Source organism: Crassostrea angulata, chromosome 4 (assembly GCF_025612915.1).
Source record: "Crassostrea angulata isolate pt1a10 chromosome 4, ASM2561291v2, whole genome shotgun sequence".
Classification (NCBI taxonomy): Eukaryota; Metazoa; Mollusca; class Bivalvia; order Ostreida; family Ostreidae; genus Magallana; species Magallana angulata.
Window position 1 is genome coordinate 49,956,506 of NC_069114.1, and position 25,929 is coordinate 49,982,434.

Sequence of the window (25,929 nt, forward strand, 5' to 3'; positions counted from 1 at the left end):
TGAGCAGTCAATAGACCAGAATATTTTTCCCGAGGTGCAGGGAACAGCTCAGTATGATCTATTGCCCGAGGCCAACGGCCGAGGGCAATAGATCATACTGAGCTGTTCCCTGCACCAAGGGGAAAAATTCTGGTCTATTGACTGTTCAAGCATTAAATAATTGTTTTATTACCTAATTCCTTTTTTAGTTTTCGGGGTTTACAATTTGCATATTGTAGATGGTTTTCGTGCCATTATGCAATATACTAAGATTTTTTTTCCCATCTTTTACATGCACAAAACCTGTTGCATGCATTACAACATCTCAATTTAATATTAGTTTACACAAAAAAGGGGGAGCCGTTGGCCTCGGGCAATAGATCATACTGAGCTGTTCCCTGCACCTCGGGAAAAATAGTCTGGTCTATTGACTGCTCAAGCGTTAAATAATTGTATAATAGAACACAATGAGGTTAACCTCTAACGTCCAACACTGCAAAGCATTTTCTTCTGCAAACTTATATTATAAAAGGAAACAGCATAGTAGACTTACTAAAAATAAGTGTATATTCTTTTTCTTCTTTATGACTTTATTGGCTTAATTTTTGATGTTGTCCTTTTCATTTTCTATCTCCGACGTCAAACTACAAACTGTAAAAAAAAGTCACAGTGCGATCTTCCCAAAATAGCGTTGAAAAGCGACAAAAACCTCGTATATTCACCCTGATTAAAATACCACGTGTATAGTTTAAATTCCACAATATGGTCAATTCTTAATTTTTTCCCAGCGGTCAAGGAGGGTTTACTATTGGCGTAACAGATTAACAGTAATTTATTAGATAAAATCACATAAAACACATTTATTACATAAAATTATTTCAAAATGTTAGTTGAGTTACAAGGTTATTTCAATAATAAACCCAACTCATCCACTTTCAATATTCATCAAAAGGGGCTCAAAATAAGGTTTGGAATTTTCACAGCAAAGTATCTAAAAAAAAAATATGAATTATGGCTATATGCTCTATAGTTTAGAACCATTTCAACAAGACCTTGGACTTTCGGTTGGACGTAGCTATCTATTTCTTTCGTCCAAACAAGTTAAAAATGACTCGGTATCAAGTGAAATATGCACTGATTGCGTAGTTTTAGCTCAAAAGCCAGACAAATCTTGTCGATTTCAAACAGCCATGGCTGAGTGGCCAGCAATTAATAAAATAGACTGGCCTACGTCACATTGCTGTTTGACACAACTACCCAAAGTCCAAGGTCTTGTTAAAATGGTTCTAGAATCAAGCATTTATAATACTGATTTAGACAAGCTTTGTGCATTTCATTTGAAAAATAGATACAAATTTTATACTGTCATATATACCAGAATTTAGCTTCTCAGCTCAAAGTTGTACATTGTTGCTCAGGTGCACGTGGGTGATATAACCCATGGACCGTTTGGGAATTTATATGGCGTTAAAATTTAAAAGGCTTAATATAATGCCCTTTTTGCGACATTACATCTTATGGAAAGTAATTTAAGTTACATCTTTTTTCATCATGCATTAAAATGATGGCATATATTATGTCAATTACACAACAAGGGATGCATTTCTTTTTTGATATACTTCAAATTATATTTTCCGGAAATGTTAATGCTATTACCAATTTTACTTTTAGCTAGCTTAGAAGCGTTTCCTGTAGCAACATGGACTGAAAGCGACCGTGGTCCAATGATCCAACCCAGTTTGACTTAATGTCTTTGATTCCATGTAATGGGAACAACAAGGTAAATCAATACCTAAAGTTGTATATCGGATTAAAAAAAAATTTGTTTTTATTTACAATCTGCACGTGTGAAAGATCAAATTGAAACCGGTTATACCTTGTCATTTGTTGCGAGCCCTGTAGTCTGTAAACAATGAACACTTCGTGTGATTATGCTTTAGCTAAAAAAAAATCAAACTGTAAATAATATCTAGATATGTCACCAATGGAGCAAGTACTGACATAAAAAACTTACCCAGTTGTTCCGTTGGCAAGGAGTGAAGCATCATGTGACCCAAGTACAAAATGTACTTGTCCTGTTCATAATTTACTCCTCAATCGTAACTCAACCTTTTCAAATCTGAAAATCCAAAATATGAACTTGTATCTTTTTTAAACTATTTATTCTTTGAAAATCAGGCAAACTGTACAGATGTTGACAGAAAGAAAGCTATATCTGCACACAAGGGTTTATTATCCCCTTGCACAACTTGTTGAGGGGATATAGCATTGCTGCTGTGCGTGTGTGTGTATGTATGTGTGTCTTCTTAAGCTTAGAAGCAAGATTTAAAGAAAACCCTTGCACGGATATTTATCAAACTTTGTACACTTATTTGGCATTGTAAAAGTACAAACCCTCTTAATTTTCATGTCAATTAGTTGAATACGTTTCAATTTATTGTAAAAATAACACAATTTTAAACAGAAATTTTATGTACGACTAGACAATAACTACTTTCGCTTCACTACTGTGAAACTAAAGTGAAAGTAAGCAGTTAAACTGTTCAAATCAACAACTTGATATTTTTGGGATTTAGATCTAGTACAGGTAAAATAAAAATTGTAGTAGAGAGGGTTAGTACAATTTGGTCTCCTCAATTACATTGACATAACTGTATATACCTAAATAATGCATCCCCCACACTATAATTCATGTCAGAAGGGGATGCTCCGCTTAGCGGTGCCCTTGTTGCTATACATTTACATCCACCAAGTATGATCCCCTCTATTTCTGAAGAAACTTAAAGTTAATTAATTGATTGATGAAACCTACAGTGATCCAAGGAAAATCAGGGACTGCACGAAATAATCATAATGATGTCAGACTAAAATTCCTATATAGGAAATGATTTGGCTATTTCTTTTAGCTAACGTACTGATGTAGATAAACATTTATTTAGTGGATTTAACTTGCTTTTTACAATCAATATATAAATTTGTTAAAAGAAAGATGTTAATATAAACAATAAAGTGGTTTGAGTATTTATGCGGGTCATAAAGGTAGCAATCGTTGCAGAAAAAATTTACATAACCCACTAATGTGGGTTATGCACTTTTCTGCAATGTCGCCACCTTCATATCCCGCATGATTCAAACATTTGGCAAGGTTAATGGAAACAAAGTTATTTAGAATATTTATTCCTGACAAAACAGTCTGTTAATGTGTCTCCTTGTGTATCTATAAAGGCTAACCAGCTGATCATTGGTGTACTGTAGATTCCTAATTAAACGCGAGGAATTAATATCCGTGTAAAATCGTGAGGAGCACATCTTGCGAATTTTTTAAATCTTGCTTTCATTTTTCTGACATATTTAAACTACATGAAACTTTGATAAAAATCCAGCATTCACAATTATATGTTCTTGCGATTTGATGGAAAATGGCTGAATCAAGGAATTAAGTATTTGCGCAAATAAGGAATCTTCAGTTTTGTTGAATAGAGTCATCAGACATAAAAGTATATTTACAATATAAGCTCCTCAAAACCTAGGCTGACTCAACATTACAAAAAATTAAGCTTAACAAATGTGTCTAAACATTTCTTGACTTTTTAAATGATTGACTTGTTTGACTCGAAATAAGACAAGGGATGAAATTCTACCTCTAACTGTGTAATCTATTGGTATGATGTTTAATGTAAGTAAAATATTTTGTTGGTATGGAAACAATATACTGGGTACATGTACAGGATATTACAAATTTTCAAAACAATTTCAATATTAACTTGATTAAAATTTAAAAATTTTGAGATCATTTATTTACAATAATCTATTTTTATTTCACCAGAGTAGTCCAAGCACAGCAATGGTTCCTGGGAGTCCTTGCCATTACAGTGGTGCTGATATTGGTGTACTCCACTCGGTACGATGGAACCATGAGACTGGAACCCAAACCCCCACCCATTATGTCAGACCCCGACCCCAGGAAGAAGGTAACGGTCACATTCTGGGGTCGAAATGGCAACCATATGTTTGAGTATTCTACTCTGATAGGAGCAGCCAAGAGAAATAATATGACTCCAATTCTAGTGGAGTCCACCACCATCTGGAATATGTTTAAATTACCAATTGCAAAGGGCAGTGTGGAAAATCTGGATACATACAAGCGATATAAAGAGCAGCTGCCCTCAGGCTGGTGTAATATGACGGAGAGCTTGGACACCTCTCAGGGGGCATATCTAATGGGCTATCTACAATCCTGGAGATATTTTGAAAATGTGAGGTTAGAACTTCGAAAGAAACATTTTGTATTTCATGATCATCTGAAAAAAGCCGCTATGGATTATATCGATAATGTAAGAAAGGAGCACAAAAAACAAGATGCTGTATTAGTGGCTGTTCACGTGAGGAGAGGAGATTTCGTGAGGCAAAAAAGAAAGGGCTATACCGTTGGCCCAATACCTTATTTTTACAGAGCCATGAATTATTTCAGGAAGAAGTACAAGAACGTATTGTTTATTCTGTGTAGCAATGATGTGATATGGTCAATGGACAATTTAGACGACTCTCCTGATGTCCATTACTCGCATAACACCGACGGATATCTAGACTTTGCCATCATGGCGTCTTGTGATCACATGGTCATGAGTGCCGGCTCCTACTCTTGGTGGGCGGGGTACCTGTGTGGCGGTGAAGTCATCTATTACCATGGTTACCCACAGCCAAACACAGTCATGGGAAACAACACAATACGGAAGGATTATTATCCGCCTTGGTGGATCCCACTGTGATGCCCATATATTGTATCGCCCTTTGTATCCATTAATATAGTGTCCTCATATTATAACAGATTGAGTCAGGGTATATATGTAAAGTACAATCATTTGTACAGGCATGAATGTGTCTATATGTTAACGATGGACAACCATGTCTATGTTCTGGATTACACGTGTTTGATTTATATTTTATACAGTTTATTTTATAGCACTTGTACACATTACTCTCCTCAACATTACCATACCAAAAATGTTGTAAATTCCTTTTATTTTTTGTACATTTATTATATGATAATCATTTAATTTAAAGCTGCATTACCACCATGAAAATTTGTAGTAGAAAGCATCAGGTTTTTAGATTTACTATAAAAATGATCAGGTGTGTGGCTCTAATTTAAAAAAATATTATGCCCCTTGGTTCATAGTGACTTTATGTTGTGTGATAAACTTTAGTGTATTTGATTACCATATGTCTACTGTCATTGTTGAAAATGTTGATGAACAAATCAGTTGTGATGAACAAGTTTTAAAGAAAATGATCAGACCAAACCTGGCAGAGAGAGTTTAGATCAAAACAGTGATTATAACTCAAAGTTAAAAGTTCTCTGTAAATAATAGGAGCCGTAGTATGTGCATTTTCATTGATGAAATCAATACTATAGAAGATTTATTATTATAGTTGTCAAATATCAGCCATCACTCAACAATATAATACAACTGTGGAAAATAATGAACCAAATGTTATAATAGGTTTTGAAAGGTGTGACAGTTTTACTTCTATACTTACTAAGTATTAAGTATAATATGTTATGGTGCTACCGTTGTGGCGACCGCAGCAGGAATTACACATCTCTTGCGTCATTGTCAACTATGATATTTTGACAATTATTAGCTAACGTCAAAGAATTTGAGAGAGAGAGAGACAGAATATTTCTATGTTAAAAAGATATTACAAAATACATAGACTTGCTTCCCCTTAAAATCGTTCTTTACTTTCTTCTTTTTTATTTAGTTCACAATGACGAGGCTTTATTTTTGATAGCAATTTTACCAGTATATAATCATTTTTTAATATCTTCCTAACTTACACTTACTGTATATAAAACTAGTTTAAAATTGAATCGATATGCCTGTAAAGTATGGATCTTGCTTGTATATGTATATATAATCTCTAAGCCCCCCCCCCCCCCCCCCCAAAAAAAAAAATAAAATTGTCATCTGAGGCAGGCATTGCAGTTTATATTGAAAGAGCAAAAACGTTTGATCCACTTCTAAATTTATAGAGATAAATATAGCGTGAAAGGGGTCTATTGTCTTCAAGCCTACGGTATATTACGAGTTAAATGTCAGTCATTTTTGGCATAGCACTATCGGAGAAAGCATAAGAGAGCATTATGGAATGCTGCCAAAAAAATTTATAAATGAATTTGTAGGTTTAGCTTGTTCTTTTTCCCAGGCGCACTGTTACATAGATTGTTGTGATATATGTTGATATGGCTTAATTATGATGATAATATAATTTTGAGATCATTTAAATAAAGATGATAAATGTGCATGAGGCCATGAACCAAACATTAGTCAGGAAACATTACAATTGCTTTTTATTTACGTTTGGTTTATTTCACAGAGTTCTAAATGCTTTTAAAAGCTTACATAGTTCAGTCAACAAGTCTCAGATTACACATATTTAACTTTCATCAAATATCAGTTCAGTTGTTTGTAATTACATCTTCTAGCTAATGTCATTGGATGTAAAATAAACTATAAAAATTGAGCTTTTATTTGTTTGTTTCTTTTAAATATTAATAAGTTGAAAGTTTTTATGAACTCTTATGGTTTTACTCTAAAACTTAAGTTTTGCAATTTTCTCAGAAAATCCAATTGCTTTATAGCACTGTTAAGTAATTAGAACAAGTTAAAGCTAGTTATAAGTGGAAAAATTGATATAAATGAATGAAACTGAGCAAAAGTCAATTGCTTAAAAGTTTTACACATTACTATTATGGGCAAACTGATTTATAATACATTACAGTACTTTCACCTACATAAGATCACTGATTCAAGGGAGGTTTACACAGGTCGAGACCACTATATCTTGTGACTTCGGCATAAATTTGCATACTAAATTAGCCATCTGTTTACTTTTATCGACAAACCAATCATGTGAATGAGTTGCATGGCATTGTGGGCTATTACAAGTTTCAGTGTATGCAAAGCGTATTGAAAATATATACCATTTTGAATTGTTCTTTGGAAACTCATTTTGAATGATTTTTTCCGAATTTATGAAATTAATATGGGCAATTATGTCTGAACTTCAATTTCTATGCTCACATTTAAAAAATATTGCATATGAGGACTTATATAAACCTATTTTATTTTAAATACCTCATTGTCAATGTTCAAAAGAGAGGCAAGTCCAAAGAATTAGAAGCAGAGAGTACCGTTTTTTCACGTGATATCCCATATTTAAGACATTATTATTAGAATGCACGTTGATATTTTCTTCAGGGACATTCATCAGAATGCTTAACGGACAAAATACTATATGCTGCACAGCTTGCGCTTCTGCGTTTGTATATTTGTGCATTTCTACTACCATGGCTATTCACGTATGTTAAAAATGTACAGTTACCTGTACATGTATTTATTTCTAGTGCACAATGGTAAAGTCACCAATACACAACTGTGCAGTTTTTTCTTATCAAAATCTGTTTGTACTTGTATGCGTATGTTTGTAAGTCGTTTGATACTGATCATTTTTGAAGCAACAATTGATCAACTAAAACAACAGTATTTTTCAATGTGAGCATGGAACAAAGTTAATGGTACGTAATCTTTCCTTTTTTACCTTCTAAAGTAAAAATCAAGATGTACAAACATTCCGGCAAGCAATTAAATATTGTGAATAAAACACAAAAACCACGTGCGTCTATTGAATCGTAAACACGTTGTAGACCGTCATGCATTGCAACTCATTCACTGGATTGGAGAATCTGTTTGCTGAAAATACTGTCATGTGTTAAATAATGCTATCCATATAAGGTAGTGTACCCGACCTGTTAAAACAGAACTTTCTTTTGTTGTTTCTTGACTATATGCAACATTTGTGTTCATTTCAGAAATCTTTTAACAGAGCCCTTATACAGTCTGGGCACATAAGTGGGCTAAAGTTTTTAACCCTTAATCACAAACATAAAAAGCAATGTGAGAGAGAAACGAAGCAATTATTTAATATTCTATAAAAAGATGTACAAGAATCAATTATCACAACATTTTACATACATATATAGTAAAAGAAAACTACCGGGTACACACAATATGTGCAGAGGCGATGCGGTCCTCATCCCCTAGAAATCATGGAAGCATACTTTTACGTAATAAAATTTATAGGTATATACATGTATTTCAAGTCAAATGCAAAAATTAAAATATTTAAACAACGACTACTAAATTTAGTCTTTGAGATGACTCAAAATGAGAAGTTTAATTTATAGCTTCTTTTTTTTTATATCATCAGTACTTTTCTAGTCAATTATTACAATATTTAAAAAAAAACAGTGTCCAGAAGTCATCATATTACAAATACAGCTTCTCTTGTTCATCTTGAAAAAGTGTTTATTGTCTTGAGAATTACATAGAAAAAACAGCAATTAAAATCGATAAATTGATGTCATAAAAGTTGAATTTGATTATGTGAATTATAGAAACAATGCCATTAAAAGCACAGGGTAAATCAGTAAAAGTGTAGAGTAAAATTCTTCATATAAAAAATTTAAGACACAAAATAAACTAAGTAAAAATAAAAGTTTAAACTTGATATAAAAAGAATACATACATAGATATGATTGATCTCCAACAGTTGTAAATAAATAAGTTCATGTTAACAAGGAAATATGAGTGGACTTTACAATCGTTATCTTTGGTCATTTGACTCTAAATGCAGATCTACATATAGTTTGTTATAATGCTGTATAGTCAAGTTACCGAGGGAAGGTCTACATAGAGATTTCATGTATTGCTGCAGAATAAGCCTTGTTAGAGAATGATGACCACCAAAAATTAATATCATAGCTACATGTATTACACAGCAAGCCAATAGAATGTCCCTTGTACCATGTTATACATTATTTTTTGATTATTCCTGAATGTCTTTATACGACAGCATCTATATCAACAGGCCATGAAATGAGAGAATGTTAATACAGTACATGTTATTGTACAATGATTGATACTTAACTTCATACAAAATCCTCAAATATCTCTATGATATTCAAATCATAATACTGCTCCAATAACGCTTAAAAGTGATGGCAGACAAAGGATTTAACACAAAATCAACTATAAAAGAAGTCCTAGGAAAGTTCCCAGCATAAAAGTATCCACATGAATTACATTCAGAATCAAACTGCATTAAAAATCTTCTGTATAAAACATATAAATGAAAAGTAAAGAGTCCATGGTAGAATCAAAGGCTACACTGTAAGTGATGTTCGTTTAGAGAACTGTTCTGGAGAATGGCGTTGATCCAGTACCCTGATTTCATGGAGACATGCAGCTTCCACGCCATCTAGTGGTGGTCGTGTTTCTGTAAAACATGCACAGATTTCTCATTAAAAAAGATATTGATCTTATTATTCATAAGAAATCACTTGGAAAAAACAAAAAGCAAATTTAATAGATTTTCACATTTTAATATGACCCAACAATGGTCTTTTTTACTATTATTTTTTGTTATATAATTCTTTACTGTACCGGTACTATAGTAAACTAACAAGGCACTTTTAATCGTTTAAAATAACTTCTGTGGACAAAAAATATATTAGTTATTCAAGCTTCCAAAAGTACTTTTAAAAATGTTTAAAAGCTGTGAAATTGATGTTAGGCAATTCAAAAAAGAATTCAGCCATTAAGATTTTTAAGTGTTTGAAATAGAAGAAAAAAGTAAGTCTTGTGCTTTTATCCCAGTAATATTAGTTGGAGTAATATTAACTTTACTGGGCTTTTTATTCAATGTGCTTCCCTTCAATTCTTTATTACAAAGCACCCTATATTGTCACTCATATACAAACCTAATGCATGCTGTGCTTGTCCTTCAAATACATAATAACATAAATAATATCTTCAAATACTTATAAAGTTAAATTTCATTGCATAAAATTCTTGCATCATGAGATCTTTTCTATATATATTTGCTATTGGTTTTGTACAAAATATTGTCTTATCAGATGCTTCATATAAATTGCAACTTCCTCAGCCTCTCTGACAAGTTGAAAAAAAGAATTGGAATGTATAACATTGAAATCTATGACATCCCCCTTCTTTACATAAAATTGGATCATTAATACAGGGCAGTGTAAAATATGTTGGGATTTGAGTTAAGCTTCTTAAATTTTAACACCACAAAAGAAATTAAAGCTTCTAGGCATTTGTTTATTGTAACTTGATATTTGTATAAGTTTTGAACATCCAATGATGTTTAGACATTGCCATGAAAGGCATATATGTGTTTTTCTAAGCTATGTCATAAAGGCATGAGAAGTTGCTATTGCATACAAATATACTGGTATGTGTTAAAATATTGTTTAACATTCCATAACGTTATAAAACATAGTAAAGAAATACAGTAACTATATATAATTTAAGAACAGGACTAGCAGCTACAGTATATTACTAGCAATGATACTGAGTACAAACTATCTTATCTCAAAAGATACATTCTGCAAGCATATGATAAAGTTCATAAATGTATGATGCATATCTTCAACCGTGACAAGGTCTGAATAACACACTGCAGAACTACAGCTCCCTAAAGAAAAACCTTCTACCGGTAAGTTTTTCATCTAAACTTTTCTAAAAACATTGATTCCCCAGATGGAGTTCCATTAAATGTAATCTCTTTTATATGCATGATGCATTTTGAATTGAAATAGACCCAAATAAATCAACCCTTAATTGTCCCATCCCTTATGTTGTTACAACCGCCAGAAATGGTTTAAAGCATTAGGAGGAATTGTTTGGGGTTATTGCATGCAAAGATCTGCCCACTGTGTACATCACAAATCTCAACGGGATATCAGAATATACAGAATGGTGACTGCCTATATACAACATTCCTGGGAATCATTATTTATAAATTTAAAACATAACACCCACAATTTTTTTCACTCCATAATTTTTGGTATCTTAAGCTAACTCACGATTTAGCAACTGTTACAAATGGATTTTTAAAATATTTGGATGCACTTTTTTCCAAAACATGGCAATTTTAGACAAAAACTAGATTAATTTGCTAATTATCATAAAATCGATATAACAGTAGATACACATGTAAGAATAAAACAGCAGTATGCACATATATTGAAATTTAACATGCAAGTTACATATTTTAAAATATATACTTTTCTTTTTACTATGAATGAATCAAAAAAACAAAATGACCCCTAGCAATAAGAGCCCTAGCATTGGTAAAGCAGGTTTGGTATAAAATCAAAAAATAAAACTTACGCTCATACATATCCAGATTTTGACTAAGCAAAAACAACATGAAAGTTAATTTGGCGAAGGTAAGCAGAGATAGCAACCTGCCATCTAAAGATCTAATGACATTTTAAACATGCATGTGAATACTTGTTGGATATTGAATATTCTTTCCGCTATGGCTACGATATCGTGACATTGACCAGCAGCTGAGTCCTGCCATTATAGTCCTCTCTAATTACATCTTGCCCGATTGATTTTTGTATGTCTATACATTGTATTACTGGATGACTAGTTGACTATTTTATTTCCTTACAATGATGTATGCTGGTAAATAAAGCAATTGCTGCAATAACATGCTAGTACATTGATTCATACAACTATTCTGCTCTGACATGAAGTTGGTGTAATGATATATATCATTAGATATACTAGTTGAATTGTTATACAAATAATATGACAGTACAACACTCCATCACAATGATATCCACACTTAACAACTCACCATTTTATCATCCTTCTTTGTGTTGTTCTCAAAGAACATGAAGTCCTGTAAAAAGAGCAGAAATTAAAATTTCAATCAATTTTATTGATAGTACATTTAATCATTGATAGTACATCATTTACAGTGTATATGGATATTATAGTATTACAACTATTAGGAAACATGGAATCCAAAAATTTAAAGTCATTTTCATGATATTTCTGATGACATCAATATTTTTTATTTGGAATACACATTGTTTTTCCAATCTTAAGTACTGCTAATATTTTAACACTAACCTATCTTGCACTATTATCAAATGAATACTGTATACTGGGTTATTTTCGCCCTGTTTTTATTTTGCCCTTTTACCCTTGAAAATGGTTTCACCCTGTCTTGAATTTGCCCAAACATGGAGGAAAATTTCCCTGTATACAATAAAGTTTATGCTAAATGTCACACTGACCAGGAGGAACACTGCTCCAAGAAGTGTGGCCTTGACATTCACGTCCAGATCCAGGGGGAAGGAGATTCCAAAGTTGTCGGCATCGGTAAACAACTCCTTGCCCAGTCCCGACCACTGCTTGGTGACACGCCCAACATAGGTCTCCTCATCAGGGGCGTAGACCTGAGAAACAGAAAGTAATGTCATCAAGCAGAAAGTAAACCAATCAAACAGAAAGTAAACACATCAAACAGAAAGTAAAATGATCAAATATAAGATTTTTTCAATGGAAAAGCCAAAACAAAAGGATTTTCAGTGCTCAGTGTTTAATGAAATTCTCCAATAAAGAAGACATCATACTCACATCAAACTCAATGTCACCGCAGATGTTGAGTTGACAACAGGGTCCTTTAATCCTGAGCACGGTCTCCTCTTCCGCGTTCTCGATCCTCATCCGCGGCTTGCACAAGCTCCACGACTGACACACGTACCCAGCGACCTTACCAGGGGGAGCCTCCACCGTCACTTTCTGTAAACAAAGGAGGTCATCACATCAGCAATCACTCATATCTGTAGTACATTGTGTCTGTAGTACATACTGTTAACTTACTGTACATACTGTTACTTTCTGTACACATGGGAGGTCACTTAAACACCACCCACATCCATAAACTAAAAAAATTAGTGAACTCAATACTTAGCACAGTCTGATTTATAAATTTAGTCATAAATTGGCGGCTTTTCTGATTGATCAATAAGGCAAACTCTTCTAAGTGAATTGGTATTTGTGTTTTAACAATATATTTGTGTGTATGGTAATTCACTTAGGTGACAAGAAGCTGTGAAAAAGATGCTAGAGGCGCCATAATGTGTACAGTGAAGACTACCAAATGGCACTTAACAAATGACAACCTAGTTTCTGATCGACAACCTGTTCCTTGAATGAAGAACTGTCCACACTTATCTCTACGAAGCACTTCTACTTCCTAGTTCCTTTGGAATGTGAATACCACATTCAAAGGTAACTGTGATTAAATAATGAAAGCTAAAATCCACATAGGCACATGTAAATACACCTCAAAGTTGAAGTCTATACCACCTGTAATAAAGGACTTACCTGTAGACAGCAAGGGCACCAGCAGCTGCTACACCTAAGTGGTCTAGACAGGTGGATAACTTCCTGATTTTGGTTGTTCAGAATTTTCATGTCGAAAGGTCGGGAGCTTCCACAGCAGTTCCTGGTACAGCAGCAGGTGTCTGTAGAGACAGAAAGTATACATAAAGACATAGCTCCTAGCCTCCTTCTAGACATAAAGCAAGCACAGACAATTCCTGTTACAGACAGGATCTGCAGAAACAGGAAGTAAACATACAGACACAGCTCATGTTAGACATTAAACAGACAGTTCCTGGTAGAAAGTGTCTGTTGAGATAGGAAGCAAACATACAGACACAACTTGAGTTAGAAATAACAGGCATAAAGACACCCCTGGTAAAGAAGCAGGTGCCTACAGAAATAGGAAACAGACATAGCTTGTGTTAGACATAAAACAAACACAAACAAGCAACTAGACATCATTGCGATGGTGACCATCTCAAAGGGCCCAGCTTAAATAATGGACAATAGAATGAAAGGCATTTCAGAGAATTTTGCTTTGATTTTTGAATTTGACCTTTGAAAATTTGAAAATTTTGAATTTTTGAATTTTACCTTGATTTATAACTTATAAATTTTCCAGCTGGCATAAAACTTTTAATTCAATCTCATTACCCCTTATAAACAGGCATTTTTGTTCAACCTGAGCCTGATTAAACAAATGGGAAATAATCTACAGTCTTAAACTAACTAGAGGTACTGTGAGCAAGCTCACAATTGATACCCCCCGCTAAGAAAATCATAACTCATGTATTTTTTCTATTATAGAAAGTATTGGATGAATCTATTTCACCATCCATTTTCTATAAATAACAACTGCTCTATTTTCTAATAACACTGTTAATGCTGATATGAGTACACAAACCAATTTCTATTCTTTAAATTCCATTTAAGTTTAAGTTAACTGTTAATGCATGAGGACATTTGCATCCTTATGTTAACGAACATGACTTGAATCAAACAAAATTCCACATGTCAAGCAGCCATTTAATATAAACATTTTGAACTCTAAGTATACTGAGCCCGATCTTTTTTTTTTAAAATGATCTTGAACTTCCTCAACTGACCTTAGGTCAAGGTCATGACACATCTTCAAGTTATAAGCAATCTTGTTGTGAATTAAGAACTTCCAATATTTGTCCATTAAAAAGATATGGACTGGACATGAATTTTGCACTTTTCTGCCAGTGACCTTGGCCTTGCCAAAATGACCTTGGGTCAAGGTCATGACACACCCTTAGGTCATAAGCAATCTTTGTGTGAAGTAAGAACTTCCAATGTTTCTCCATAAGATAGATATGGACCGGACACAAATTTGAACTTTTTCTGCAAGTGACCTTGACTTTGTCCAAATGACCTTGGGTCAAGGTCATGACACACCCTTAGGTCATAAGCAATCTTTGTGTGAAGTAAGAACTTCCAATGTTTCTCAATTTAAAAAGATATGGACCGGACACAAATTTTGAACTTTTCTGCCAGTGACCTTGACCTTGCCCAAATTACTTTGGGTCAAGGTCATGACACACCCTTAGGTCATAAACAATCTTTGTGTGAAGTAAGAACTCCCAATGTTTCCCCATTAAAAAGATATGGACCGGACACGAATTTTGATCTTTTTCTGCCAGTGACCTTGACCTTGCCCAAATGACCTTGGGTCAAGGTCATGAAACACCCTTAGGTCATAAGCAATCTTTGTGTGAAGTTAGAACTTCCAATGTTTCTCCATAAGAAAGATATGGACCGGACACGAATTGAACAGACAGACGGACGGACGGACAAGGTGATTCCTATATACCCCCCAAACTTCGTTTGCGGTGGGTATAATAATACAGAGATCTGCTATGACCTTCACATTGACTAGTTTCAAATTATAAAGTTGCTGCACACCATTAAATATAACCTTGACACTTGACCTACAACAACATTCAAGGTCACTGCACACCCTTTCACTAAGCGCACTCTGTGAGTGAAGATTGAGCCAGATTGGACCAAGGGGTGAGAAGCTATGCCATGGACAAGGATTTTTCATATAATTCAATCATGACCTTCAGCCTCGATCTAGAAATATTGTTCAAGGTCAATGCACACTCTCTACCCAAAGGCACTCTGTGGGTGAAGTTTGAGCCATATTTGGCCAAGGGGACAGAAGAAATGCTCCAGACAAGCGATCAAGAGACAGACAGACAGAGACGGAAGGAAGGACGGACAGACAGACTGATCACTATAGGGCGCCCGCAGAGTTGGGCCCTAATTAATGGTATGTTGTAAAACCGCATGTGTCTGTAGAGATAGGAAGTTTACATATAAACACAGCTTGTGTTGGACATAAAACAGACACAGACAGCCAGTTCCAGGTAGCAGATTAAAAGTTTACATAAAGACACAGATTGTGTTAAACATAAAACAGATACAGACATGTCCTGGTAGCAGGTGTCTGAAGAGATAGGAAGCAGACATACAGACAAAGCTTGTGTTAGACATAAAACACACAATTCCTGGTACAGCAGCAGATATCTGTACTAGTAGACATATAGACACTACTTATTACAAAGATTAAATGGAACATAAACAACAGTTTGACCACATTTATTTTTGTAAATCAGAAATTAAATTTTATTCATCTTATAAACAAAGTTCTGACCCCACTTTCAGGTACTGTTGATACTCTGACTTTTATCTTGTTTCTTACTCACCCTCCACTGCATGGTAAATCCTCTGTCCCAAGGAGTTCAAAATCTCATATTTGTTATTGGTCTCAAATCCAGTAAAAGCTGAAAATAACAGAGATAATTCTGTAAAACTGAGAAAAAAATAATAGAAAACTGTAAAGCTGATATTTAATGGTATAATCATATCAATATCTGTAATGAATTTATTTATTTTTAGGGTCTTCCGTTTCCAACGGAAGACCCTCTTGTTATTCTACGGTTTCTTTTTCTTTATTATTCTTTTTTTTCTTTTTCTGACTTTTTTGGAGCGCTATTTCTCAAAAACTATATAGCCGATTCGCACAAAATTTTCAGGACGGATAAAGCATGATCGGCGCTACATATTATAAAATTTTTAAATGATGACGTCACTTCCGGTTTCAGATATTGACGATTTTGTAAATTTTTAAGGGTCATTTTGTCCACGCATCTCCTCCGAAACTAATCAAGATAGAAGATTGAAATTTTCAGGGATTGTAGATGAATGTATGTAGATGTACCCCCATGCTTCCAATGATGAAAATTGCTCAAGGCCTCAAAGCTCGCCTGAACCTGAAAATTAGCACCAAATTTTTTCACGAAATTTTTGCACATTTTCTGTGATATCTTTTGATGTATAAATATTTTGTTAAAATATATAATGCAAAAGTTGTTTCAAATTACACGGGCTTTCGTTTAATATCAAGAAAAAGGGGCTGGCCCCTCAAATTAGGGGCCAAGAGGGCTGTAAAGTCTTCTTACAATAACTCTTTACTGAACAATAATTTGTTATTAAATATAGAAGCAAAAATGTTGTTTGTACATCTGTTCATCTATACAATACCATACCTAAGTCATATGTTACGTAATTAGGGGTTTCAAGGGGCCAGAAATTCAAAAATTTGATCATTAATATCTGAAAAAGGAAAAATATTTTTAAAAGCAATGTAGAACAAAAGTTGCTCAAAATAATGTTTTGTACAGTATGCTACCTTAAATGTTTTTGTTTATGACCCCATTTAGGAGTTAAAGGGTCGGCCCCTAAAACACATTTGTACATATATCTCAAGAACGGTTAACATTTCTTGAACACTTGTAGAACAAAATATGTTTGTATTTGCAAGACCTTTCATTTGATATCAAGAAAAAGGGGCTGGCCCCTCAAATTAGGGGCCAAGAGGGCTCTAATGTCTTCTTACAATAACTCTTTACTGAACAATAATTTGTTATTAAATATAGAAGCAAAAATGTTGTTTGTACATCTGTTCATCTATACAATACCATACCTAAGTCATAAATTATGTAATTAGGGGTTTCAAGGGGCCATAATTCAATATTTGGATCATTAATATCTGAAAAAGGAGAAATATTTTGAAAAGCAATGTAGTACAAAAGTGGTTAGAAATAATGTTTTTTACAATATGATACCAAATATTTTGTTGTTAGTGGCCCCGGTAAGGGGTTAAAGGGTCGGCCCCTAAAATACAGTTGTTTAGATATCTCGAGAACGGTTGACAATTCATGAACACTTCTAGAACAAAATATGTTTATATTAGCAAGACCTTTTTTTTATATCAAGAAAAAGGGGCTGACCCTTCAAATTAAGGGCCTGAAGGGCTACTAAGTCTTTTTATAATAACTCTTTTCTGATCAATAATTTGATATAAATCATAAAGCAACAAAGGGGCTTTTATAAAACTTAATTTAAACTGATAAAAAATCGGACGATGCATTACAGAGATATTGGGATTTAAAAATTGAGTTTTCCGGAAATTTTGATTCCACGTTCTTGGTTAAGGAAATAGTGTTGTGTTCAAAGATAAATTAACTCGTACCTAAAATAATTCGGAAATTGTTAATTCGTACTTAAACACAATCGGATTTTTTTTGTTAAGTCGTTCTTGAAATCAGAAAGGTTTTTGTTAAGTCGTACTTAAAATAATTCGTATTTTGTTAAGTCGTACCAGGACTAATTCGATTTTTTTCATCTTTTTATTTTAGTTTTTCTTACTATTGGTATAAGAGCTCTGCTTCTTACAGGAACTTACAGCTTTACTTCCAACATTAACGGAAGACCCACTCGTTGCTTTGCAACGAGCTTTGCTCTAGTTTTGTCTACATTTGAAACTTAAAAGCATCAAATTTTTTTAAAGTTTCAATCTTTTTATCTATATATATGATTTCCTGTTTGAACCTCTCATAGAAATACTTCTTTGTATGTCTTTGATCATTTTTAAAACTACATACATAGTCATACTTATATTACAAGTACTTCTTGCCTGAATAACTGTAACAGACCTATTTACCTGTTGACTCCTCCAATTAATATTCAATTAAAGCTTTAAGGGTATCTACTTTAATTTTCAATTACCCTCAAGGGCCTCTATAATACCATAGTTATGTCAAATGCAAAAGCTTTTACTTTTAGTTTCAAATAACTTGAGCTCTACTTTAAGCATCAGTTACTTTTAAGAGCCCTTACTTTCACTCTGTATTACCTTCCAGAGCCTCTACTTTCTGTTTAATCAGCAGTTGATCCACCTGTGCCAGGTACTCGAGTCCCTTGGGACAGTTAGCAGGAACCTGTGTGGGGGCGGCCATCCAGCCTCCGGGGGCCCCGGGCATGCCTACGTAACAGGAAGGCAAAATATCACATACAGAAAGGATGTCAAATTCAGGTTGAATTACAATTAATAGTCTTAATTACATACACATCGTTAATCAGATTGAGTCCTTTATTACTGTGGAATCATTTAAGTTTGTAGGGGGGGGGGGGGGCAATTTCCATAGTTGTCAAATTCTTTTCGGTTTCAGTCAATGTCATTTGGATTTACTTGCATCCATGAAAAGAGGAATATATACAGATAGCATCTACTGCATGAAACAGAGATCGAAATTGTTTCTTTAGTTGTAAAGGAGGTAAATTTGTGGTTGGGTGAGGAGTTTTCATGAGCCACCAGGAATATTGAATCAGATACTGGTGATACCACAGTATAACAATGATAATGACATGATACATAAAAATCCAACAAAACATTAATACATGGCATAACACATATTGATTAAATCACTCAAAGCTCTTGGAATTTTTAATGCACATTTTTCTTCACCAATTTTATTAAATATTTTGCCTGTAGAAGACATAAAACAATCTAACTCAAGTTAATAACGTAAAACCAAGTCTCAAAAGTATATGTATGTACCATAAACCAACTTTTATTCATGACGACATTATTTCGCAATTTACTTCCGATAAACTGGTTCACGACAACATGTTGGCGACCAAGCCTTATCCAAACTCATATTGTTAAAACTACCATATGACAAGGACTGGTTCAAGGTGAGAAATATTTGCAAAGATGTGGCTTTTGCGAACCTCACAAAAATTCTTGTACACGAATAAAGGTTGGTTTACAATAACCACATTAAAACCTCTGGTCAGAATGAGCTACTGAGCAGACTAGACTTAAACAGTTACAGCGGTCACTCAATGATTACTGAAGCAGTAGTAGAGCTGTTACAGGGACACCTGTACACACTTTACCTGGCTGTGTGGGGTAGCTGGAGGGGACCTCCTCTGTCAAAAAATCAGTCTAAACTCTCACCATATTGTAAAAGAACACTACGAAACGACAATGGCATGTATGACCCTCATCTCACCTCCTTAATGGCCACCCCAACCCAAATCAAGGATTTACAAAACTACTGTAGTGCGCTATAGTACCTGGTACATACAGTCTCAAATGAAATTTATAAAAAAAAAAATTGTTGAACTTTGCACCAGTTTACCATTAGTTTGGATAAACTACCTATTGCATAAACTTCTTAACATTTCTCTAAGATAATCAAATAAAAATAGATAAGTTAAGGTTTACATTATTGCAGCTACATAAACTAGTTCCCTGACCTGCGGCAGCTGGCTGGGCCTGTACTGGTGCCCCTGGTGGTGGAGGCCCGCCTCCTGCCATCTCAGATTTGGGGTAAGACATGGTTAGTGGATGGTACTCTGTAAAAAATGAAACTCAATATGGTACACACAAAGGTTTACATCTCAAACATAGCTGGTTCTTTGTAAAAAATAAAACTCAATATGGTACACACAAAAGTTTACATCTCAAACATAGCTGGTACTTTGTAAAAAATAAAACTCAATATGGTACACACAAAGGTTTACATCTCAAACTAAGTCAGTACTTAGAAAGAATATAAATCAATACACACAAAGATTTACATTCAAGTCGTGGACTTATAATCAAGGATTTACATGCGTGTGATGGGTGTGGAATGAATAACATGTGTATCTGTTTGCAATCAACATTATTTGACATATAAACAGGTACATATGATTGTGTATTGAAGGCAATCCCTCTGTCTGCAGTCCTAACTTCCTGTATCATTTTGATCCCAGTAGGATATAAGACAGAGTGGATTTACAATAAGTCTATATATGCCGGAACAGAATATAAATAGTTATGGATACAGATCATCGCCCCACCCAAATTAACCTAAAACTTGTATTCTTTCAAATTAACATGTATATCTAATTGTCCCACCTAAACTCACACCGGTATCTAACACTATATTGTAGACTGAATATTAGACTGTATATCCATAGTAAACGGAGTAAGTCAGATTAACTAAGTTGTGCATAATTCAATATCCTGTCAAGATTCTTTCACTTTTATCAAGATTAAACCATATCAAGTAAAGGATTTCCACTTCAGATTTGTTAGAATTTTATAATATTTTTTTTTGGATGGGGGGGGGGGGATTCTTACAGTAAACAAATGGTTTGCTACTGAGCTGTAGGTAATTTAATTTGCTATTTCTTGTACCAGGCGGTATATGGTGGGAAACTGTGTATTAAAGTACTATCAGAAATTCCTATGGTTTAAAAAAATATGTCATTATCTTTAGAGCTTTCTGTATACTATAACCAAACACATGTAGATCTCCTACCATATTATCAATAATTGACATACTCTAACCTTATATCATTGATATTGTTATGAGGACTGTCTATCAACTGCAGAATGCAAAACAGCTTGCTCTGCACAAGGGAGATAATTCGCAATATTTATCATCTCTGTCCCACTTTTATTCACTGCACTTCACATTGTATTTTTTGTATGTGTCTGATGATTTAACTTTTTTAACCTCATACATGTTTACGAATCATGCTTGTTGTGTTGTTCTCCCAACGGATCCATCAAATCAATCTTATTCTTTTCATTTTCATAGTACTATATAATGAATCAATCCTAGAGCAAGATAAAAAACTAGTCATGTTTTCCCTCTCTGGGATTTAAAGCAGAATATCCTAAAGTGGGTCCACTTTCAGTGGGATCAGAATTAGTATCCCACAATAGGACCAGAAATAGAATTTACATATCACAATCTTGAATGGGATAACAGTGTGCCATCACTCTACAACAGAAGCAAACCCTGTCTTACCACTGAAGACAACTGTTCAAGAAATAAGGCCACAAACAAGAATATACAAGTACAATATGTACAAATCTGGTTTTTTTGACAGGTGAGACAGTTTTACCCCTATATCTGTTGGTGACAATTGAGAATGTATGGTTTGTTTTGAAGAGAAAAACAAACACTTAATGCAGGTAACCATAAACTGAAAAGCTATATACAGAGATCAGTGCCATGTGCCATGTTTGTGAACTTCACAAAAAAATATATCTAACTTTCTTAAAGTAGTTTCAAATGTTCAACGCATTACATTATGCCATGCCTGTATTCCAACACTTAACCAACTTCTGGATTAGTGAATGCCTCAATAAACATAATCACCAATAGCTTGTCTATCTAACCATGTGGTTAACGTGTTGTAGTTACACAATACTTCAATACTTACAGGAAATTCTTACTTGCAAGTATTCTACAGCCAAAATACTACAGTTTTAAGAATTCAAGACATACAAGGTCAAATACTGTAACTCACTGGTTAATACGCATTTAAAAGCTATCGAACGATCTGTAATTACATTTCAGTACATGTATTTTAATCATCTATGATTGAAAAAAGAAAACATTTTGCAATAACCTTCGACCCACATACCTGTTTAAATATCTTTTCACTTACCTCTACAGAAGTGATCTATTTAAATATCCCAACTATTTTTTGCTCTCGCTATGACGCTATTCTGATCAATGTTTGAATATTGCAGTGTTAACGTCACAGTGTTTGGGCCTTGTTACTTAGTACGCAGCAGATCTTAGCGGTTAAACTTCACTGGAGGTCGGGTACACACACATGTGAAGCCAAGATCTTTAATCATGACTATCACCATTTCAATGTGCTTCACTAAAGATTTCTGTCAAAAGCTACTCATCATATAAATATGTATTGAAATTAAAGAGGACTTATTTTTATAACAATATCATTGGATTTCACAATGTACCGATTGTTCATAAAAATAAAAATGTTGATTTGCCAGTAACGTGTCATGAACAGGTAAAGCAGGTTTGGGATAGTCATTAGCCTGATGAATACCCATACTTAACCAATACACAGGATGTGAATTGAATTCTTGTTTTATTATATTGATCTTAGAAAAACAAATACAGAATTGTGATTCGTTCAAATTGTGATAATAATCAATATATACCTTATTTGTTCAAGTAGATTCGCTGAACATAAATTTACAGTTTTTCTTCAAATCTTTATGATTAAGGGAAGTTTTTATGCTGGCCTTTCAAACATATTTCTGAATTGTCATAAACATAATACAATAGTATGAAAAATTATTTTTACACAACTGTACTGTATTTGTACATAGGTACGGCGTGGCCGAATGAGCCAAGTTAATTGTGAACAAGTCATTAGTGTACAGTGAAGTAATGACATACTACGCATTAAGAACATAAGGCTATGTGTATCCCTTGTGTTTATTTTCCTTTTTTTTTTATTTTAAACGAATCGACTTTTTTTACGGATACAAGAGTAATTTTGAAGCCTGCTTCGATTCACTCGATTTTGTATACTATCGGTTAATCAACGTTATGCGCGTTACGATACATTCACATCTTATCAAAGGAGTAAAAGGACATAATATTATAGCAAACAAACAGTTGTCATTTTTCTTAGTTATTCGAATGTTTTACTTTATCAAAACATGCTAAAATCAAGATGATTAAAAGTAGTTACCTACAAACTCTGCCTCTGGACAACGCCTTGCAAAACTTTCAGTGTTGTTGTTCAGGTCGGGTCTAGAAGTTGAAACTGGAACGGCACGATGTTCCGGACGGTTAAAAGGTGGTCATTTTAACTATAATTAATCTCCTCTGAAAGAATTGCTCTTTATAAACATAAAGCAAATATTCAAATTTCTAAGCTAATATAAATGCATTTTCTTCATTAAATAATACATTTATAATAGCTAAAGACATCATATCCAAAAGACCAGAAACTATATTTAGTTCATATATTCCACAAAATAGGAGTGACATTATTATATTGTGAAGAATTTATGAAGACAATTTCATAAAATTCAGTAAAGCGCTATACGAACGAAAGCTACATGCAGTATATCTAGAAGGGGAGGGGGCAGACCCCCCCCCCCCCCCGAGCAATTCAATTTTTTAAAAAAATTCTAGACACCCACTGTCCCCGGTGTAACTAAAGCTCTTTTTACAGGTGTAAATAAACTCCAAATCTCTCAAATTAACATGGAACTTTCACGTCACATTTTCAAAACGTTTAATTGGTAAATAAAGAAACTGAAATTGAAAATACAGTTATGCCAAACAGGAACCTTTGTCCAAACAATGAAACAGACATGTTCATTTGTGACGTTTTTCCTTTCATGGCCCCTAACGTTTGAACGTGAAAATATATATATTTTTAAACAAACATTAACATTAATGGGCTTTCGATATGAGAAAATAAAAGCCATACCAGAAAGAGGCACTTTGTTTACGATTTCGCCTATATTATAGCGTATGGCAAATATCAGACATTTTCGATATTGTACAAAATTTTGGGGCCTAGTTAAAACATATTCATGCACGGATCCAGCGGGGATAAGGATTCAAATTTCTTTAAATTACATACTAGAAATAACTAAAATATGCCTCAACCCCCCCCCCCCCCCCGGGAAAGTGAAGAAATAACCGTCGGACCCCCCCCCCCCCCTTGGAAAAAATTTCTGGATCCGCGCATGGTATTAAAAAAACCCGCAAATTGCATAATTATCAAGTTCAGAGGGTCTTAATTGTCTTACACGACATCTTTAAAAGCTTCAGGTCTAGGGATATATAGGAAAATTCATGGTATGCAAAAAAGTTGAATATCTCTTCAATTAAGCTATAACTGACAGAATAGCAACTGACTTTATACACATAGTTCAATATTCATGTATTTATTTTTCGATGCAGGTTTTTCTGAATTCATGACAAGTCATTGGTTACAGACACCATATAAAATCAGTACCTAATGCGACATGTGTCTGTTTCTATTTCTAGTCACTGGTAATTTTCGTTTAAACACGGTTTTGGGGCGAAATGATGGGAAAAAGCGCTATTTATCTTTTTTTATGAACAACGAAAAATGATTTGTCAAAACTCGAACGTCAGATTGATGTTTTAGGAAACAGACAGAATTATAGAGAAAGGTATGTACCGGTAGATATATCTTCAAACCTAAAACAGACGTTACTGTGACGTCAATGACGTGGTCTCCAAACGTCAATTATCTTACGTAATCAAAGTTCCATAAAAATTACTAGTAAATGGATTCTATGATAATAGTAACACTGGCGTCGGAAGCAAATTGAAAGTGGGGGGGGGGGGGGGGGCTAGACTAATCCTCAGAAATATTGAGGGAAAAAAAACTAATTCCCAAAATCATGAAATTCCTAATCCGTGGGGGGGGGGGGGGGGGTATACCTATACTTAACAAAAAAAACTTAAAACTTACCTACCAAAATTTTTTTCTTCCCAAATCATGAAATTCCTAATCCGGGGGGGGGGGGGTTATGCTTATGACTCCAACTTCTCAATCTTTCAAGGTAAATTTAGGAACAATTATCTTTGCTGCGAGAAAAAGTGGGGGGGGGGGGGCTGAACCATTTATGATGCTATATCCCTAATGGTTAGGTCTAACTTTGCAAAAAAAAGGGAGGGGGGGGGGGTTTAAGCCCCCCCCCCCCGGTTCCGACGCCCATGAGTAATTATATTAAGTTTGTAAACCTATTGATTGCAAATTACTATACTTTTCAACTCCGCGTCCGTCACATCGAAAAGTAATCATGACAATACATGTATTTCCCATTTTATTTTCTTCGGGTATAATAATTAGATAGTGCTTCAATTTGTGTCACTGAAAGAGGAAAAGAAAAGTCAATTTCGACGCTTAATGCACATTTTGTAAAGGGAAATTTACATGTAGGAGCAAAGCAATGTTACAAACCTGTTATAATTAATCATGTCCAAACCTAAAGTTTATTATAATCAGTAAAAAAAAAAAGAAGGAAATTCTGAATTCGATGAAGCCGATGATGATTTACAGTTCATATTGTACAGCTGTTGTAACCGATATTGTAACGTTAATTATTTAAAAACAGGGTATATGTAACTAAAAAATATTTTGTATTTTTCTTATTTATGATGAAATTCTTTCAATTCATTCAAAATATAATTGTAAATCATTTAATTACTCCTACCTCGACAGCAACACAAATTAATTAAGATTAATTTCAATGTTTTTGGTTAATCTCCGGCTTATATGTAACATCTTTCAGATCGAAAATTCAATTTGCACACTAAAATTTACTCAGTATAAACCTGCTCTGTTGTTTCCGTACATGAATTTTTAACCAACAAGAGTCTCTATATATCCGATATGTTCATTTTCTTTAAACTGAATTACAAATTTTTCCCCCAATAAAAATCGAGAATAGCAAAATAAGTTATACATTGAACATTTG

At 34.0% G+C, this 25,929-nt stretch overlaps 2 protein-coding genes across 12 annotated transcripts; one reads left to right on the top strand and one right to left on the bottom strand.

The window, feature by feature from the left end:
* Positions 1 to 1,654: 1,654 nt before the first annotated feature.
* On the top strand, positions 1,655 to 8,435 carry LOC128179940 (galactoside alpha-(1,2)-fucosyltransferase 1-like). Its single transcript, XM_052847622.1, has 2 exons — positions 1,655 to 1,759; positions 3,806 to 8,435. The coding sequence occupies exons 1-2, from the start codon at positions 1,746 to 1,748 to the stop codon at positions 4,746 to 4,748; spliced, it is 957 nt and encodes a 318-aa protein (XP_052703582.1). The 5' UTR covers positions 1,655 to 1,745; the 3' UTR covers positions 4,749 to 8,435.
* Positions 7,940 to 23,252, bottom strand: LOC128179941 (phospholipid scramblase 1-like). Of its 11 annotated transcripts, XM_052847629.1 has the most exons (12): positions 23,151 to 23,252; positions 19,893 to 19,991; positions 19,530 to 19,562; positions 18,484 to 18,612; positions 15,992 to 16,069; positions 13,260 to 13,399; positions 12,507 to 12,671; positions 12,164 to 12,325; positions 11,719 to 11,763; positions 11,241 to 11,263; positions 9,806 to 9,826; positions 7,940 to 9,321 (listed from the first exon to the last, which is right to left on the bottom strand). In XM_052847629.1, the coding sequence occupies exons 2-10, from the start codon at positions 19,972 to 19,974 to the stop codon at positions 11,243 to 11,245; spliced, it is 855 nt and encodes a 284-aa protein (XP_052703589.1). In that variant the 5' UTR covers positions 19,975 to 19,991; positions 23,151 to 23,252; the 3' UTR covers positions 7,940 to 9,321; positions 9,806 to 9,826; positions 11,241 to 11,242. The 11 variants fall into 11 exon arrangements, with proteins under 11 accessions (XP_052703589.1, XP_052703584.1, XP_052703588.1 ...); XM_052847624.1 differs by lacking the exon at positions 11,241 to 11,263; XM_052847628.1 differs by lacking the exon at positions 9,806 to 9,826.
* Between the last annotated feature and the right edge of the window lie 2,677 nt (positions 23,253 to 25,929).

Bases quoted from the DNA above. Each gene is read 5' to 3' on its own strand.
- LOC128179941 (XM_052847624.1), bottom strand. From the start codon at position 19,974: ATGTCTTACCCCAAATCTGAGATGGCAGGAGGCGGGCCTCCACCACCA. The intron at 16,070-18,483 runs GTAATACAGAGT...TGTTATTTTCAG, and splicing joins GAAAGTAGAGGCTCTGGAAG to CTTTTACTGGATTTGAGACC. The intron at 11,764-12,163 runs GTCAGTGTGACA...CTCTTTTTACAG, and splicing joins TTGGAGCAGTGTTCCTCCTG to GACTTCATGTTCTTTGAGAA.